We start from the raw sequence: 18,894 nt of genomic DNA on the forward strand, positions 1-18,894 counted from the left end.
GCCCAGGATTTGCATCCAGGTTCCCACAACCGGACTCCCAGGGGAATGCCCTGTGGATGAACTGGTCAGGGATGTTTGCGTACGCTTTCCCACCAACTCCTCTCATCAGGAAGGTGGTGTACAAGATGAACAAGGAATCGATGACGCTCATCCTAGTTGCTCCCATGTGGGCGAGACAACCATGGTTTCCACACCTACGCAGGATGGCGGTATGCGAGCCCATCAGACTCCCAGCCTGGTACAACCTTCTGTCCCAGCAACAAGGTCAAACAGTGCATCAGGAACCCAACTCTATGAACCTAGCAGCATGGCTCCTGAAGTCAGAGTTTGGACATCTCAAATTACCACAGAGGTGTATGGACATTCTAAAAGAGTCTAGGAAACCAAATACAAGGCACTGTTACTTTGACAAGTGGAAAAGATTCGTTATCTGGTGCCAGTGTAAACAAATCAACCCGGTTGATTGCACTCCTTCCAACGTTGTAACATACATGCTCCACCTGCTGGATGCAGGGTTGGTTTTTAACTCTCTGAAAGTACACCTGGCAGCCCTCTCAGCCTACACCACATCCCATAACAAGGTTTCGTGGTGGAAAGTACCAGTGGTTAAAGCCTTCATGGAAGGAGTAAAGAGACTTCACCCTCCTATCTCGAACCCACCGCCAGGATGGGATCTCAATGTGGTGCTATCTAAGCTCATGGGGCCCCCCTTCGAACCCATGCATAAAAGTAGTCTCAAACACCTGACTTATAAAACGGCCTTCTTAGTAGCCATTACCTCCATAAGAAGGGTCAGTGAAATTCAGGCTCTGTCAGTGCAAGATCCTTTCTTTACTATCCACAAGGACAAACTGGTTTTACGCACACACCCTAGATTCTCACCAAAATTCATATCCAAGTTACATGTAAACCAGTCCATCGAGCTTCCGGCTTTCTTCCAAAACCCACAAAGCTCAGCTGAGGTGAAACTACACACCCTAGATGTGCGTAGGGCGGTCTTATACTATGTAAATAAAACCAGACCGCTAAGGAAAACAGATCAACTGTTTGTCTCCGTAGCTACAGGCAGAGAGGGGGATCGCGTCTCTAAGGGCGCTATCTCAAAGTGGATTATCAACTGTATACAGCTGTGTTACTCTCTTTCTGAAAAAACTCTGCCTTTTACGCCAAGGGCCCACTCTACCAGAGGCATTGGGGCCACTCTGGCTTTCATTGCAAATGTTCCCCTTGACACCATTTGCAAAGCAGCTACTTGGAGCTCTATTCACACTTTTACTCAGCATTACTGCATTGACACTCATTCCAAGGCAGATACACAAGTGGGACAAGCGGTTCTAAGACACCTGTTTGCTCATGACCCGTCTCACATCCCACCTCCTTCTTCTGGTACTGCTCGCTAATCTATGCACAGCATGTGATCTAAGCAGATTCCACAAGCCTCAGAAGGGATACATTACTCACCGTAATCGTATTTCTGATGCTTGTATCTGCTTAGATTCACATGCGACCCACCCTTCCTCCCCTCCGAGAGAAGGCGCATGGTTGCTTGTAGTCTTACCTTTCTGTCTATCTGCTTGGACTATCTGTACTCACGCTACTCCTCATGCTACCTCATGTCAGAAAAAACACAATCTGGGGATCCTAGACGCGTGAGGGATCATGGGTACAGGGGACGTCACACTAGGGATAGTATTACTGGCACGCCCTGTGTCGACGCCCATTTTTCGACTTCGAAAAACAAACTGTAATACTCCGCAGCTTCCACTAGATGTCGGCCTATGCACAGCATGTGAATCTAAGCAGATACAAGCATCAGAAATACGATTACGGTGAGTAATGTATCCCATATATATTTATCTTTTTTTTTCTCTCCATAATATGGTGGTTGTCATTACGCTCAGACGTGCAGCTGATGAGTTTGAGGGGTTCATGCTCAATTATTGCACAAATGTCTCTCCAGTATCCTTGCATCTCTTACCAGAAACCTGTGGGACAGGTTTTTCTTTTCTTTAACATGCTGGTAATCTTCACAAAGTGGCAGATACTGAAAAGGTTGCCAGTATGTTATTACTAATCCCTCCATCCTCTCCCCCCACCCCATTTTTCTTCTCTCCCCTCCCCCCACAGATGGAGGACTTGTATGAAGACTTTCACATTGTGAAGCTGCCGCTGCTGCCACATGAGGTGCGGGGGGCTGAGAAGGTGAACACCTTCTCCAGCCTCTTGCTGGAACCCCATCAACCACCGAGTGGGAAATAGTGTGACCGGAATGGGGCAGGGCAGTTGTAGGCTGCTAGTGGTAGAGGAAGGGCAGGGGGGTTGAATTGGGTGGGAGTTTGGGAACAGGAAGGGTAGGGGGGTGGCTCGGGTACAGGACATTTGATCATCCCGACAGTGATCTGCTTGGAGGTCTCTGTAGCTTTTAAAGACCACAGCTTTTCTTTAAGGGCAGAAACCGAATTGCAGGTTGCAGAAGGCGGGGGGGGGTGAGTACTCTGGAATGTATGTTTAAGGCATACATGTCAAACCCTTAATACGGGACTGGGAAAACGGCGCACCTCAGCTTTGTTTTATTGTATATTTTATTTATTTTTTTTTTTCTCGAGTACACGTTTTCTGGGAGGATGCTTTAGGCAAATCTCTGTTGGCTCCTAAAACCTTTCCCCAACCTGCCCCTCTTTTGTCTGGCTCTGGGCGGAGGAATATGTACTAATTGTGTAAGAAGGGCTGAGGCATAGCCACTCGGAGGTCGGGCATGTTAAAGTGCAAAAGACCTCTTTACAAAACCACCTATTTTCCTATAGGCCAATCAGTCTTTGGGGGACCAGAATCGCCTATGCCTCTGGGGATCAAGACACAATTTTCCACGAGGTTGCTTGCCTTCTTTTTATGCAGGGAGTGTATTGTTTTGGGCAAGCGGGTATCCCTTTGAATTGGAATACTTAGCTTTTGAACTTTCCTATATTGTATACGAGACGAGCAGTGAGAAGAGATCAGGGCTGTAGGGGTGACCTGCTTGACTATTTCCAATGGTTGAGCAATGCTTTTATGACAAGTCTGGGAAAGCATCCCTCCTCCCTTCCAAGGAATGTTCTTTTTTTGTTCTAAAATGTACCGTTCATAAAACAAGTTTGGAAACCTAGGATTTCACCTGGGATTGCACATAAAATAAAATGTAATTTCTTGTTGGACGTGTGAACCAATGAATAATAAAAGGTTTCATATCTCCATCACCCCTAATATGGAAGGGTTGAAGGTGTCGCTGCGCCTCATGGTGTGATCATCTCTGCACACACACTCCCTATCCAAGACTTATCATGGTGGGTGCGTGCTCTGTACCAGGGGTGATGAATGTGCAATTTGTGTTTGTTAGAGGTCAATACTGTCTTGTGGTAAATGCATATGTTTGGAAATATGTACTCTCCTTTGGGGACTTTCCATTGGTGCAAGCTCTTCCATTTGTATTAAAACATTTGCCAAAAATACGTATTTTCCTACTCCTTTATATAAAGAGATGTTGAGTAGCTAAAACATTCCCCAGCCCCTAATACTCTTCTGGATAAATTGTATTATTCTTGTCCTTATCCATCCCTAAAACTGTACAATAAAATGCCTTTAGAAGAAAATGGTGGAGGTTCATAAACCAGGCAATTGAGGATGGTGGGGGATGGGGATGAGTTATGTTGCCCCAAAAGTGTTGCAAGATGGAGTTTGATACTGTGATTTGGCAGCGAAAATAATCCTTTTTGCAAATACCAAAATATCAATTTGTAAAACCTGACGATATTTCTGTAGCAATGTTTTCTTTTCTGATGGGGTGGAAGGTGCGTGGAGATGGGGCTATTGTTGCGAGGGAATTTCTAGTGAATCATGTACCTCTAATCAGCCAGTCTTGTGTAAACTATTTTCAGCAAATCTATGGCAATTTCAGTGGGAGCTGGACCTCTGTGCACTCCATGAACATAAATGCACTTGGAGTACGACCTCATGGTGTAGGTCTGTGTTTACCCAGAATGATCATCTCCACTCTCAACAGGACACGGGTAACTGGTGAATAGCCACATTCATTCACACAGATTAATTATCTTCTTACAATATGCAACATGTTGACCTGTGTTGTAGCAGATTGTGTTTCTACGCACACAAAGTATAACAAAATACTACCCAAAACTGGGTTGAGAATTCAAAGATGGGGGAAATAGTGCTGAATTGGAGTAGACTTGCCTGATTTGTTTGCCTTGTCTCCATTGAAAGAAGGTGACTCCAACCCAGGTCTAATTGGCTTTGGCTTTGTGACCGCTCTTCCACTCAGAAGACTGGCTCCCCAACTGACAAGTCCCTCCTTTAGAAATTGAAGTGAACTCGGGGGTAAATCTAAGGCAGAAAGGACAGTGGGGGCTCTTTATGCGGTAACCCTATCGCCCTGTTCATGACCATATCACCATTGCGATCCCATTAGTGCTTCTGCCAATGACTTTCCTGGGTGTCATTCGGCCACCTTGTTTAGTTTAAATTTCCTGCTAGAACCATGCAGAAGTTCTAGGCATCCAAACTATATGGAATCAAATGCAGGGAGACGAGCAAACTGAGATGCAAGTGGTGTGTATTGGCTTGGAGATGTTCGAAACTGGAAGTGTTCCCACTGTGTTCAAAAGATGGGTTTGTACTGGCTTATAGGCCAATGCCTGAAAGGCTATTACATCTGCCCAAGGTTGGACACTGTTGGACAGTTTGAGAGGGTTGGTAGTTATTGACCAACTATAATGCCCCAATGGAGTGTTCATTTTAAGAGGGTAGTTTTTCCACTTTTGGACGGCGCCAAGCAGGTTTGTTGATGCTGAGAACAAGATGACAAATGTACTACATTTAATAAAATATACTGACAGGGTTTGCCAGGTTTTTTGTTGTGTATAGGCACTATGATAGTTTATTTATATATCATAAAGGGTATGGGTGCTTGCCCTGCATCAGCATTTTAAGCTCATCACTGAAGAGTGCATCAAAATGCACTGTTTGCTATATTTCACCAAATATTTGACACCAGGTTGTAATCAAATGGTTTGTAGTTAAATAATGAATACGCGAATGAGGGAAATCTTTTAAATTGTTGGCAAGGGCCAATTTTTTTTTTTCTCCAGTCCAACAACTCGTAGCTGCATGTATCGCTCTACATCATTGATCACAAACTTCCTCAGTCAAAATCAATAATACCTCCTAAATTCCTGCCTCAACTAAATTTGGGAGCTAACAATCCAAATCATGTTAAGATCTCCAATGGGGGGGGCAGGTGGCCTCCTGCACTTTAACTCCTAACCAATGGATTCAACGATTTGTTACAAAGCCTACACCTAACCAACCCAGCTCTACTAATGTCAGAAATCTTAGGCTTGGATCCAGACTGAGCACATTTAACACACCTTCTACTAACGTAATGACAAACGTAATCGAAATAATCTGACTAAGAAGAGCTGTAAATTAAACACCAACCAACGTATCAATAATTTGACTGCACAGAAAAATTCACCCCCTGCCCCCAGCTTTTCAGACAACAAATCCCACCATATCAAAGGTGCTCTTATCAATGCGAGATCCATAGTGGCCCACACTTCATATATCTCCGACTTGATCACCTCTAAACAATTTGACTTTCTAGCAATAACAGACGTGGCTCCATGCAGCTGCAGGACCTTCCCTCTCACTTGCTATTCCAGACAACTATACTATTCTGAGGCTAGATAGATACCTCCAGAGGTGGTGGCATTGCCTTCATCGCCAAATCTAATCTGGGACTAAGTGTCTCTACACATCCAACCTTCACTTCAGGCCAACTCCTGATGTTAAATTGCGACTCTCAGACTCAAGGACCATAACTATGCACCTGTTATACAGACCACATGGCCCCGTTGGTTCATTCGAGGAAGACATTACAGCACTTCTCTCTACCAATACCAAACCCACTTCTCAAATTATAGTTCTCAGACTTTAATCTCGGTCTCAGCAACCCGAATGATCAGCATGCACTGGCACTCACCAATGCAATAGTGGAACTAGGCTTTACTCAAACGGTCAACATGCCTATACACTCTAAAGGTAGATCTTTAGATTGGGTGGTGGACCACAATTTTGAGGCTTCAGTAATGTCCATCAAACCTTATACTCGGACAGATCACCTATTAACCTTCACTATCCAAGTCTAGCCTGTTGGCACCTCCCCTTCCTACCAGAAATAAACGTAACATAACCGTGGATAAACTACGTCCACTTCTCCATCCCATCATGAATCCTGTGCCTGCCAGTGCAGACCCAGCAGCATTAGAAGACCTATACAATTCCACAATCACTCAGGCCATAGAAAGTATCGCACCCCCTAATAATGCACAAAGGTAAACCCAGAGCGCACCTCAATTCGTGGTTTACCCCCAACCTCAAAGCCTTACGGACTGCAAAAAGGAAATCTGAATACCTTTGGAAAAGATCGGACAGTTTTAACCAAAGATAACTTACCAAAAATGACAGCTAAATATTGGAGAGCCTCCAAACTAAACAAGATGCATACAATGATAGGATTAACTAAGCTAGCTCAAGCACAAGAGTACTTTGTTATCCTAAGAGAACTGGAATCCCCTATTCCACCAACTGACATGTACATCAAGGATAAGACTTGGTGCACAAACAGTCAAAAGGCATTATCCAACAAAATATCTCTTCAAGATAAAATAAAAGTGAAAGAACTAAATCTTCTGAGCCCCTATACCCCACAGAGACCCAGTCTGATTCTCCCAAACCACCCAACAGATTCAAATCTGCCCATGTTTCCACCCATGAGCTGGTGGACCCTTAAACCTTTTAAATGCCAGGGAGACATCGGCCCAGCGTCAATCAAAGAAGCAGCTAAGGACCTAGCCCCGTTCATCACCACACTTATCAATTCGTCATTCAAAACTTGTACTGTCCCCACCAACCTTTTAGGATGCCTGGGTCCTCCCGTTTTTTAAAGAAACCCACACTTGACCGGAATATCCCGACTAACTACCCCAAAACGAACTCAACTGGAAATCCTCTCGTTGCTGGCTGTACTTACATTTTCTGCTGTAGGAACCGAGTGCCAGGGAGAGGAACACCAGAAACAAGTGCATTGTTTTTAAGTCGGACCCAAGCTCCAGGAAGATCCTCCAGACTCCCTCGAAGCAGGACTATAACCAAGCCTGAGCTCCATCAACAGAGTGCTGGATCCTAGAAGCAAGGAAAGTCCACCAAATGTCTGAGAACCACAGTTGTGCTATTTGCACGAAGCTGACTCCGCAAAGTGCTCCTGATCTGAAGTTTGCCCATTGCTGCCGCTGACCTTCGAATCTTAGTGAAGGAGTCACCCGACGTCCCCCCCCTCTTGTCCCCACGACTGAGGCCCAGGAACAACAGGATCTGCCATGCTACAACAGCAACTGAAGCCAGCTGGAACCAATTTCGTCAGACCCTAAGGTACTGTAAACTAAGAGGTACTTGCCTCTTGTTGTGTAGCTTGCTAATTCTCATTTGGGACTTGCATTGGCTGCCTTTTGCAGAGTTGCTTGTAGCATAGTCCATCACAAGCCTCCCAGCTTGTGGCCCAACAGTGATTTCTTTTTCTACAAAATTCTCTATAGAATTGTGCAAAATGTTTTACTTTCAAGAAGTTCCTCCGCTCCCCTAGACTTTGCTCAATTGACATTGGCTGTCCTGGCTCCATGAAGACTCTTCTAACCTCTGACTTTGTGTTTTGATCTGTCCCTCCAAAAAGTCATACATTCTTTACTTGGATAGCTGGGAAAGGGTTAATCTACATTGCATTGGGTGGTTCAAAAGTGCTTACCTGTTTGAGAAGTTTGTTCACCATTGTTTCCTTCCGTAACCTTTTCCTTTTTGACACCTAGCTCAGTATTGCTCTAAATGTACCAGTGATATATCAGTGTCCACACTGTCCTAACTATTGAAGTCATCTGAGGGTGTAGGAAGTGTCTGTGTGCCATCCCAAATGGGTATCTACTGATTTTTTTTTAAGTGTTACATATTTGCTTCCTTCTAAAGAAGGCTTATTCAAACTGACTGTTAAATTACTAAATAATTGGTTAATCACGAAAGCTTGAGTATAAGTTTTATTTGGATACATGTCACTGTGAAACTCTGTTGCCACCCTAGAGCTCACATTGAGCCCTCTTGAGATGGGCCTGACTGCTCAGTCACTACCAACTTGTGTAGTACTTGCTTATACCAGAGGTTGGGTTAACTACTGCCAGGAGGACAAGGCTGGTTCATTCGCCCACAGGGTGCTGCATACAATCTTGCCTAACATGGTACGTTGGAAATACCCGGTTCTTGTCTGCCAATTTGCTTGTTGTGTGATACAGACACTTGGAGTATGTGATCGATAGGGAAGTGCCCAAGACCTGATAGACTACAGTGCTTTGGGTCTGGGTAGTCGTGAATGTGAACGTGTCTAATGGGGCTAAAGAGGAGAGCTTTGTCATGGATTAATTAATGTTGATGTGCTTACGATTCTAGGTCTTTTGCATCCATCTGTTGAGGGGGTGGAGGCTTGTGTGTTCAGTGTAAGGTGGTTATGAGAGGGGGATTGGCTAGTCATGGGGAAGTGGGGAGTAGACATTAAAATTCCATGATTTACATCATACCTTGCATGCCAAAGCCTAACTAACCTCTATCCCAAATGTGTCTAAATGATCACTGTGGGCTTTGGCAGGTTTTGCAGCAGATAATAGTGCTGTATCTGAAGCAAGACTGTGTACAACATTGTCTGCGCCTTCCTGCAAGAGCAACTACTACCCCGGAGCATCAGACATGCTTATTATTGGACAGCAATAGTGTCATGGTTTTCCACTAGAGTATGTACCATTACTTTAATCTTCTATACAGTTTTATCACTAAACCAAACACGTTTCTTCACTAACAATGTAGTGTTTTATATTCCTAAATAGTAACACATTTAGAATGCTCTTGCTGTCTCTTTTTAACATTTATGTATATTTAATCTCTTGTAGAGATGATCATTAAAAGTAGAATAGTCGATCCATATAGGGCTCCTGAAATCTGCAACAACGTAGTTGAGTAGATACCCAGCATCCTACTCTCTTCTATTCACTTCTAAAACTTCCTACAACCAATCAACTGTGTGTAGCCATTGTGACCCGGAACAACTTCAAAATTAATCGCACAATTGTGATGCTGTGGATTGGCAAGCCACTGTATAGGTGAAGTTCTACATACCAACCTCTGGATAACCCATTGTTGGGTAAGCATTGATGTAGTCGCATTGTGTGAGAGTACACAATACTTATCTGCTTGGTATTAGGTAACCAACCTTTTGGTATAGGTCTGTACTACACAAGTTGCTAGTGTGACTGAGCAGCCAGACCTATCTCAAGAGGGGTAAATGTGGGCTGTAGAGCTGTAGCAATGACATTCGTCAATACAAGTAGCCAAGTAACACTTACACTCAAGGTTTGTTATAAGTAATTATTTAACATCAAGTTTTAAATAAGCATTCGTTAAAAAGGCAATTTGTTGAACAATGAAAATATACTTTCCAGAATCAGAACAAGTTGGTGGACAATCTTGGGATATGCTTCATACACAATTCCTACACCCTGAGATGACTTCAATCACAAGGACAGTAATGGCAGTGCTTGGTTTGCAAGACTAGTGTCAAGGCGGGCCGTAAGGCTCTGTTTCAATGTGATCTCATCGTGTTGACAAGCCCCCCCCCTGCCTAGCCTCAGTAACGTGGGGGGAGGCACACATCTGGCGGCGCGGCTGTCCAAATTACCCCTCTCAAGAATAATGGTGGGCACTCTGCCTGCAGCAGCTGTGTCTCCTGTGTCCACTCGTCAGACAGCCATTTAACCACGAATTGTAGCTGGCGTGCCACAAAATAGACTTTGAACTTGGGTACTCTGATACCACCCAGTTCATAGGGGTTCTGAAGTTTCGTTGGTGCCAGTCTACACAGTGAGTAACGCCATAGGAAGCTACTGCATATACCATCAAATCTCTTAAAGGATAGTTCCGGGACTTTTTTTTTATTGTCCCTACGGTTCGGCCATGTGTTTTTAAGCATAAATCGGTAGATCGTAGAAAACTTTCCTATGGACCTTACCCGACTTTTCGTCCATTAACGCACTCGAAATCAGCCGCCATTTTCTGATAATCCTATCATTTCCCCCCATCGCCCTGGCTCACCTGCTTTTGCGGCACTAAATCAAATCCCCCGCCCCTGAAAGAGACTTTATCAAAACATTCATATTCCCCGCCGTGACGTGACTGTGCTGCGTAGGCAAACGCGCCCAGGCGTCTTCTACGCGACTACACACAGAACCCGGAAACCAACACAGATCAGCTCACAACACAGCGCGCCACAATTGGGAATATGAAACTGTACTTTTAAATCAAACCGCAAGATTTTAAATTTGGTAAAGTACATTTATTTGACATCAAATGTTTAGAGAATATTCAGCGATTTGCATTTTTATTTGCTCACGTTCCAAAAAGTTCATTTTGAGGCACGCGATGTTCCTTTGCTGTACACAGGGTGTTGGTTTACGATAAAATAAGCTCTTCGGTCGCACTGATAATCGCATGGCTGTTCCAACAACGAGGCACTAGGCCACCACAACGGTCTGTATGTTGCATCTAGCCATTAGTACCGCGTAAGGGCATACTTGTACTTGGCGATCGTCCCATAAAATGGTCAGGGTGCTAACGTTGTTCACGCGGAGAAGCAAATGGCGGTTAAAGCCATCTGCCGGTGTCTGGTACTCGTGACACATACAATAATGAAGGATGTACCTGTTTTAAAAACATAAAAAATGAAATTAGTCTCACCATCAGATCTTTATTAAAATTATTCATTTTATATATTAGGTCGGGAAATTATTTCATAGCTAGGACAGTGCAACTGGGTATTATACGTCAAGGGGGGGCTGTAGGATACTGAGACAGTCCCCAAGTGCAGGGGTTGACAGGGAGGCAGTGCAGGTGGAGAGTGGAAGGGCCCAGGACTGAGGTCGCAGACAGTGGACCAGTTGTAGCAGGGGAGAGGGAGAGAGAAAGCAGAAGCAAAGAGGAAGGTTTTGAGGTGCTTCCGTAAAAGGAGATGGTTCTCCTCAAGATAGTGCGCGGTACAAAACAATATGCCACATAGAACGAACAAGTACAACTTAACCCGTCTTTAAAGCTACTGTATAGTAATTAAATTGCGGTATAAACTCATCTAAAGAGTTACTTACATTATATTTGCATTTTCCACTTTGTCTGTGCGTAGGGCAGCCCTGAAATACCACTCCTTCTATGCCGACGTTATTTCTTCTAATGAACGAACATTAAATGGCTTTCGTTTCTGAAATTATATTCTTTACGTTATTGCACCACGCCCCCAAAAAGAAGTCTTTCGGGATGGTCCCGGCCTGTCAAGGTCAAATAACAATAGAACCTTATACTGAGTCGTGGGCCATTCCGGCACCCGAGCAAAAAATCAAAGCAGCTGACCTTCACTTTGAACGAGCACACATTCCTAGTCGGCTACATTCAGTGTAAGGCCATCTCACAGGACTTGAAATTTACACTCCATCTTTGCATTTTGTGTGCGTGTATTTGCAGCCCCAGAGAACCATAAATACGGAGACATTCTATATATTTTGAAAAATGATTTATATTACTGTATGGTTTAATTCAATGCGCAAATGAACAAGGTTGGAGAGCCACATTGCATGTACACTGAGCAATCACTTTTATTTACACAATACATAGCTACACATATTCAATGGGCCTGCGACATGAGGAGACTCGAGAGAACAGACAATCAAATTACAATCATTTAAACCGCGATGTGTATTTCTCAATGAGCTCTGCTTTAGGTGGACATGGAACAGAGGCAATGTTGGGTGGCAATGCAGTTGTCCCCTGCACAGGTTCGTTCACAACTCCATGTATGTGCCTATCTAGGACATCAACAATAAGTCTCTCAATAAAGTCATATTGCATATCCTCAAACACTGGTTTGATAACCCATTGTTTACTTCTTTTTGTGAAGGCCTTATTGTAGCGAAGCGTCCCTAAATTTCCGGTCGTCCTACTTTGTTGACGGCCAACATTATGGTTATGTGCCAAGACCGCTAGAAGAGTCCGATTTATCATGCCCTCCATGCCAAAATGCAATCGTTTTGGCCTGTACTTTAGGCACATATTGTGGAACACCTCCAAATCTCCTGTGTGGCAGAATTCCGTGAGTCCCCTCAAATCTCTTGTTATAGTTTTATCAAATACAATCTTTTCAATGGCTTTGTGAGTGGGTGATGAAGGAATCAACCACTTCTTCTTCCGTGCCTCCTCTGTGGACAAATGACCATGTTCACAATTGTGGAAATGTTGGTTTGTGGTCCAGCGGTGAATGTTGCTACAGTGTAACATTACTGACCGCCATTTTTCCAGTAGTATTTCCAACGACCCTCCACATGTTTTTGAGCTCCACCAAAGATGGTTGCTGATTGACTTGGACCACTGTGAAATGCCTTGCATATCTTTTTTTTTACCTTCAGCCGACATTTTTTTATTGATTGTTTTTGCAAGATGCCAAACGTCAAATTGGTGATTTATATTTTTGTACTCTTCTCTCATTGTCTTGGCAATTGAAACGTGTCTGTCCGTGGCTATCAGGTCGATCACCATTCCCCGCGATTGTAGTTCTTGCAATGATGCTACGAAGCCAACTTTCTCCATGGCCACTGAGGATGTACTTTGTGACACCTGCACGACCACCGAACTCACAATTTTCTTACTTTCCATGTCCTGAAAATGGTAGGTGCAGTACTTGGCTGAAAATCCTGGGCTGTCGCACTGTCCATCACCGGCTAGCCTGAACCGTTTGCCCGCGAATGTACTATCAATAGACATTTTTTCCATTCTCCAAGCTTCGCTAATGGCTGGAAATAGATAATCGGTTTGGTATTTGTAGAACTGAGTTTTCGCAATGAAATGGATTCCCACAAACTGAAAGAAAGACTCTAACTTTTTAAAACTTGAACCACTAAAAAGTGCAGCCGCTGCACAAAGTAGATTGCCTGCTGGCAGTTGCCCCAGCATGGGTTGTGCAGACCATGAGAAAGGATGATATTTTGTACAGGTGGCATGTATTTTAAGGTTAGTGCCTCGAATTGCACGAGTCACATTAATCAATGGCTGCCCACATACTTCCCCACCAACCGAATGCCCACATTTCATCCGAATAATAATATCAATCAAACAACTATCGAATACAATGAATTTGGCCTCTTTCCTTATACTGTCACTCTGCTCCCAGCTGGTTCGGCCTGTAACGTTGAGGACATGTCACTCACATGAAAGGTAGAATCTCTGATATCGTCTTCCGTTATGTTCAGTGATATTGATGGTGTTTCATTGTCGTCCACTTCATTCTCTTCTATTGCAACATCTGTTCCTTCTCCGGCGATGGGTGAATAAAACAATTTCTTCAACTTTCTCGCGGTCTTAGTTTTTGCAGGTGTGGATTCTGTGAATTGATCTCCGACTGCATCCGAACTACCAGGAGGACATTCACTATCAATGGCTGGATGTGGTATAGCTCCGTTGTCAATCACTTCATATTCTTCCCATTGGCACGATGCATCTCCAGTCTCAAGTCCCTGCCAAAAGGTTTGACGAGCAACATCTCTCGTTCGCTTCACTGTCTGTGTAGATCTAGTTCGTACACCCACTCGCAACTAGAGGACAGATTGGAAAAGGGATGTTCAGTTTAAACACAACTTACAGTATTGAACTATTAACAGTGAAAAACAACATAATATAGTGACCAGGACACTAACCTTCTTTTGCTTTCTTTTCTTTGAAACTTTCTTGCCTCGAACTTCAACATCGGGACGCTGTTGCTCCGACTCGTGTGTGCATGTCTCCACTTCCTCTTGCGCTGCAACGACTATATTTTCATGATAAGCACATCCATCACGCACTGACGCTCCATCGACTCCCTGAAACATAGAACTTTCATTAGTATGTATAATAATATTGAAAACACAAAATGTACTTGGGGACCAATACCCACGTACATCTCAATAGCAAAACACGAATGAACACTTTGTGTAGAACATTCAAACGACAATTATTCACGCATTGTTAATCTAGTTAGATGGAACTGTCAAGATCCATACCTCGGGCTCCTCATAGACTTCCATTGATGATATTATTGAAGATGATGCTTCAGTAACTCCCTGAAACACAGTAATTGCATTAGTATGGTTTTCTATTTTGTTAAAAAAGAACATACACTTTGTGCAGGCGTCAACGGCTCATCTAAATAGACCTGCACAAATGATCAGTTGTCTAAAATAAATAATGGATATCTAAATATGATTCGATTTGCTCGATCGTTGGAAGTGTCACCACCCAGATATCTGGATCAACTACTAGGGGTGATGTTCTTGTAGAAGAAGCTCCGTCATCTCCCTGAAACATAGTACTTGCGTTAATAAAGAAGGAAGTATAGCGGATGTAATCGCGTCATATGATTTCGCTTGATCGAACTGTCAGTATCCATACCTCGAAATGCATAAGAACATCAAGGGACGATGTAACTGCGGTGCACACTTCTGCAAGCTGTTGCGCCGACCCGTAACTGCATGCTCCCCCTTCTTCTTGGACTAATGCTCCATCGACTCCCTGAAACATAGGACTTTCATTAGTAATGAACACAATATTGAAAAAAGAAGACACATAGGAGGGCGACGACAGAAGGACATATCAATGGCTAAAAACGAAAGAAACATTGTGTGTAACAATCACGCTACAAGAATGCAAGATCTGATGATCTCCATCGATGGAACTGTCCGGAAACGTACCTCGAGCATCTGAGTGACATCAACGGTTGTCGTCAATACGTTGGACTCCTCAGCATCTCCCTGAAAGACAGTACTTGCATTATTTTGGATAACAATAATTATAACTGAAAAGAAAGACTAGAGGACGAGTACAAGGGTGTACCATTAGGTAAAATAATCACACGATAAATTAAAACTATTGATTTACATGCCTAAAACAAGTCAGTGGCAGAATAGCTAAGTAAGATTACCCGATAGGCGCTTGAAGTGGCTGATGACTGCAATAACGACACGGATGGAGAATCTTCCGCCTTCATATTGAGTGGATACATAAATGGGGAAATTATTGTTAGCTAATGCTACACACTACCGCAAGGCCGAGAGATAAATGCGTAAACTTGACTCACCAGTGGAGGGATGTGGACGAATAGAGTGGGAATAGCGGTTGAGAGCAATTTTCGCCTCGCTCGCGGTGTGTTCTTCTTTATTAGCAATGATGTGGAGTACATGTCTGAGCTAAAGTGCCTGCCGCAGATGCGGTATCGATCACCCCTCTTGTCCGCAAAGACTTCTAGGACTCTACTTTCAAGCTCAGACGGTGGATATCCGCAATATCGGACCCATTCTCTTATCTGATCTATTGTTTTAGGGAAAACATGCATTATAGTACCTTCAGATTTATTATGGGTCTTCGAAGAGCAACCGCCAATGGAACAGGCAGGCATTGTGGAAAGTTCTGAAAAGTAAAGATCAACAATTCTCTATGAATACCAATGTGTTAAATTAAATGAGACACAAAAGGTTCAATGCAAGGTTTGTTTTGGTTCTTGGAACTATACACGTTATTCACATGCGGATAAGTATTTGAATAACTTTAAAAAAATAGAAAGATAATTTGACTATGTGACTAGTTCCTTGCATGTACTGTCTTGAACGAAAAGAAATTGGACGCAAAATGATTATGGTACATGGCCTTACCTTGACGAACAAACCGTTAGATGCAGGGATCAGAGTAGTTTCTTGTCGTAGAACAGGGAGCAGTTCACAGGTTGCAAACTGACGAGTTTCCTCGAAGTGGTCACGGAAGTTCACAGAGACGAAGAGCAGATAACCAGCACCTTCGCGGGTTGACTAGCAAAGCGCAAAGAAGTTCTCATTAGAATATGAAGTGGGTTATAAAGAATTCGAAACAGGGGTGTGTTTGTGAATGAATGACGTGTATATGTCGTGGCATTATGCGGTTTGCAGGGGGCCGTCCAGCGTGAGGGGGGATGCTTGGCAGGAGACACGGGGTCTGGAGGTAGACATGGGAACAACAACCCATGCTCTATAGACCACTTTGAAGTGTACATGGTCTTTGGCACCTCTTGGCCTTTATCGCTCCCTGACAGCTCCACTTGCCAGCACAAGTACCCTGGTGCGAACTGCCTTTGATAGGGCGGGGGGGGGTGGATTGGGGCGGTGGTCGTGCAGACAAGACACAGGAAGACTCGTGAATGGAGACACACTTATGTGGATTGCAGGGGGCCGTCCAGCGTGAGGGGGGATGCTTGGCAGGAGACACGGGGTCTGGAGGTAGACATGGGAACAACAACCCATGCTCTATAGACCACTTTGAAGTCTACATGGTCTTTGGCACCTCTTGGCCTTTATCTCTTCCTGACAGCTCCACTTGCCAGCACAAGTACCCCGGTGCGAACTGCCTTTGATAGGGCGGGGGTGGGGGGGTGGATTGGGGCGGTGGTCGTGCAGACAAGACTCGTTTGCCGCAGGGCCTCACCAAGGAGAGGCCATCTAACTGCATGTAAGAGGCAGGCTGCAGGATCTAGTACATGGAAGGCAGGGGTGTGAGTTTATAAATACCTCACCCTCCCAGGAGAATATATGGGTGCAGTTCACCCTGGAGACCCTGGATGCCTAGGCAGTTAGTCAGCAGCAGGCTGGCCTGTGGTGGCAAGGCGGCACGGGCCAGAGGGGGGTCATCTCTGTACCCGGTGCCCAAAAGGATGATTTATTATGCTCAACCATATGGATTATTTACCTATAACCATGTTTTGTATCAATAAAATCCAACGGCCTTCCTTTTATTGCCAACGCTTGAACAAAGTGGTGTGGTAAGTATTTTTGGGGGAGGAGGCAAGGCCGGGAGGCTTGATGCCAACCCGCAAAAAACCATATGTATGTCTGCTGCATATGGGTTCAACGGTTATGTGGATTGAAGGTGGGCGGCCAGCGTGAGGGAGGATGCTGGCCGGTGACATGTGGTGTGACAAGACAAGGCACAGGAAGACTATTCAATGGAGACACACTAGATTCATTTAAAAAATCAAAACAACCATTGTTAAAATATATGTTGGGTTTTATTTTAGATCTTAATTTCAATTGAACATAAATAATAAACATTACACATTGTAAAGTTCCGGTTGCAGCACATCCAGGGAAAATCCGCGGTATTGTCCACTGTCGCTGGGGAAATGTTGTCTAATGGCAAGTACCGCACAGGCAGGTATTACTCTCCGAACGCGGTGTCCGAGCCTCCCGTGAAGCCACCAAGTGAAGCAACGATAGGCCACCAGCCTGTACCACCTGTGAAAATGAAAGATGCAAACTGTATTAAAATGACAAAACTTTCTTATCACTGTCGTTTCAGGTAAAAAATGTCATTCTGCTTTGAAAAAAATTCTATCTAGAAAATGCACAATATGGAACCAATTTACATGCATTCGAATGATATGTAGATGTAATTTTATATGTCGGAGACGACCATGAAATAGTAGTGGCATCACTGACATCACAACCAGAGTATACTTACTCGTTACTCGGATTACGTGGACGAACAGTGCCGCGAAGTTCGTGCATAAGCACCATCATCATCCTCAACACGGTCCGTGAGAGGCAGGCTTCCCTGAACTCTGGCAGCTCGGTGATGCATTGCGGACTTGGCTCGCCTTCCAAATGTAGGCCAAGTACCCGGAATTTTCACGCCAGCAGCAGTTCTCCTCCTCAGTTGGCATTAGCTCGCACCGATTGCACGTGCACCAGGTGGAGACGCCGTCCATGCGACATGGTCCAGGCTCTTCATCCGTTGACTGGTCCTCCCAACTGCCGTCCGAATCCCCATCGTTTTCGCGTGCTTGCCTTTCCAGTAGTTCTTCCTCGGTGTACTCGGGCTCGTACATATACGGCATTATTGTAGCCATTGTGTGGTAAAGAAAGTAAAATAATTTACAGAGATGGTACAGGTGTTCACAAGGCCTAGAAGCGGCGAAGGTAGCTGACCAGAGCACAGAAACGAGTCACAGAATACTCAAAGTAACACAGAGGGAGTAATGGAATCGGAAATCTGCTGCTGTGTGTTGTGAAACGGTGTGTTTATACTTATAGAGGAAAGAGGCGTCCTGCCATTTCCATGGCGACACTTCATTAGCTGAGGCGCAGCGATTGTTGACACGAAACGTGCTTTGGCGTTGGGAAATGGGCGGTACGCGTCTGCTGATGTCAGGCTCAGGGGCGGGGGATTTGATTTAGTGCCGCAAAAGCAGGTGAGCCAGGGCGATGGGGGGGAAATGATAGGATTATCAGAAAATGGCGGCTGATTTCGAGTGCGTTAATGGATGAAAAGTCGGGTAAGGTCCATAGGAAAGTTTTCTACGATCTACCGATTTATGCTTAAAAACACATGGCCGAACCGTAGGGACAATAAAAAAAAGTCCCGGAACTATCCTTTAAAGGCTTTCGGGATATCGTACGTGACATTCATAAAATAAAGGAGTCTCGGGGGAAATCTACCATCTTCAACAGTGCAGCCCTCCCCATCAGTGAAAACGGAAAACGAGACCAAACAGTCATGGAGTTATCCATTCTATCGAAAACTTTCAGAGTGTTTGGACTGCGTTCCGTCCTAGGATCATGAAGAACGTCCACTCTGAGGTATCTGAATGTGTGCACGTCCCACCTAATCAATGACACCGGCAACCTATTCATGGGTTTCCCTATGTATCCCGCTAGTGGGAACAAG

The 18,894-nt window shown here is 44.4% G+C and overlaps 1 protein-coding gene across 1 annotated transcript in view; it reads left to right on the top strand.

Annotated features, from left to right (window-relative positions):
• GET3 (guided entry of tail-anchored proteins factor 3, ATPase) overlaps positions 1-3,485 on the top strand; it is a 102,389-nt gene extending 98,904 nt beyond the window's left edge. The window contains exon 7 of the mRNA XM_069604119.1: positions 2,128-3,485. Coding sequence (XP_069460220.1) covers positions 2,128-2,259 — 132 coding nt within the window. The 3' untranslated portion in view covers positions 2,260-3,485. The remainder of the gene's footprint in view (positions 1-2,127) is intronic.
• Positions 3,486-18,894: the final 15,409 nt, after the last annotated feature.

This window comes from Ambystoma mexicanum, chromosome 3q (assembly GCF_040938575.1).
Source record: "Ambystoma mexicanum isolate Mex_15411 chromosome 3q, UKY_AmexF1_1, whole genome shotgun sequence".
Lineage (NCBI taxonomy): Eukaryota > Metazoa > Chordata > Amphibia > Caudata > Ambystomatidae > Ambystoma > Ambystoma mexicanum.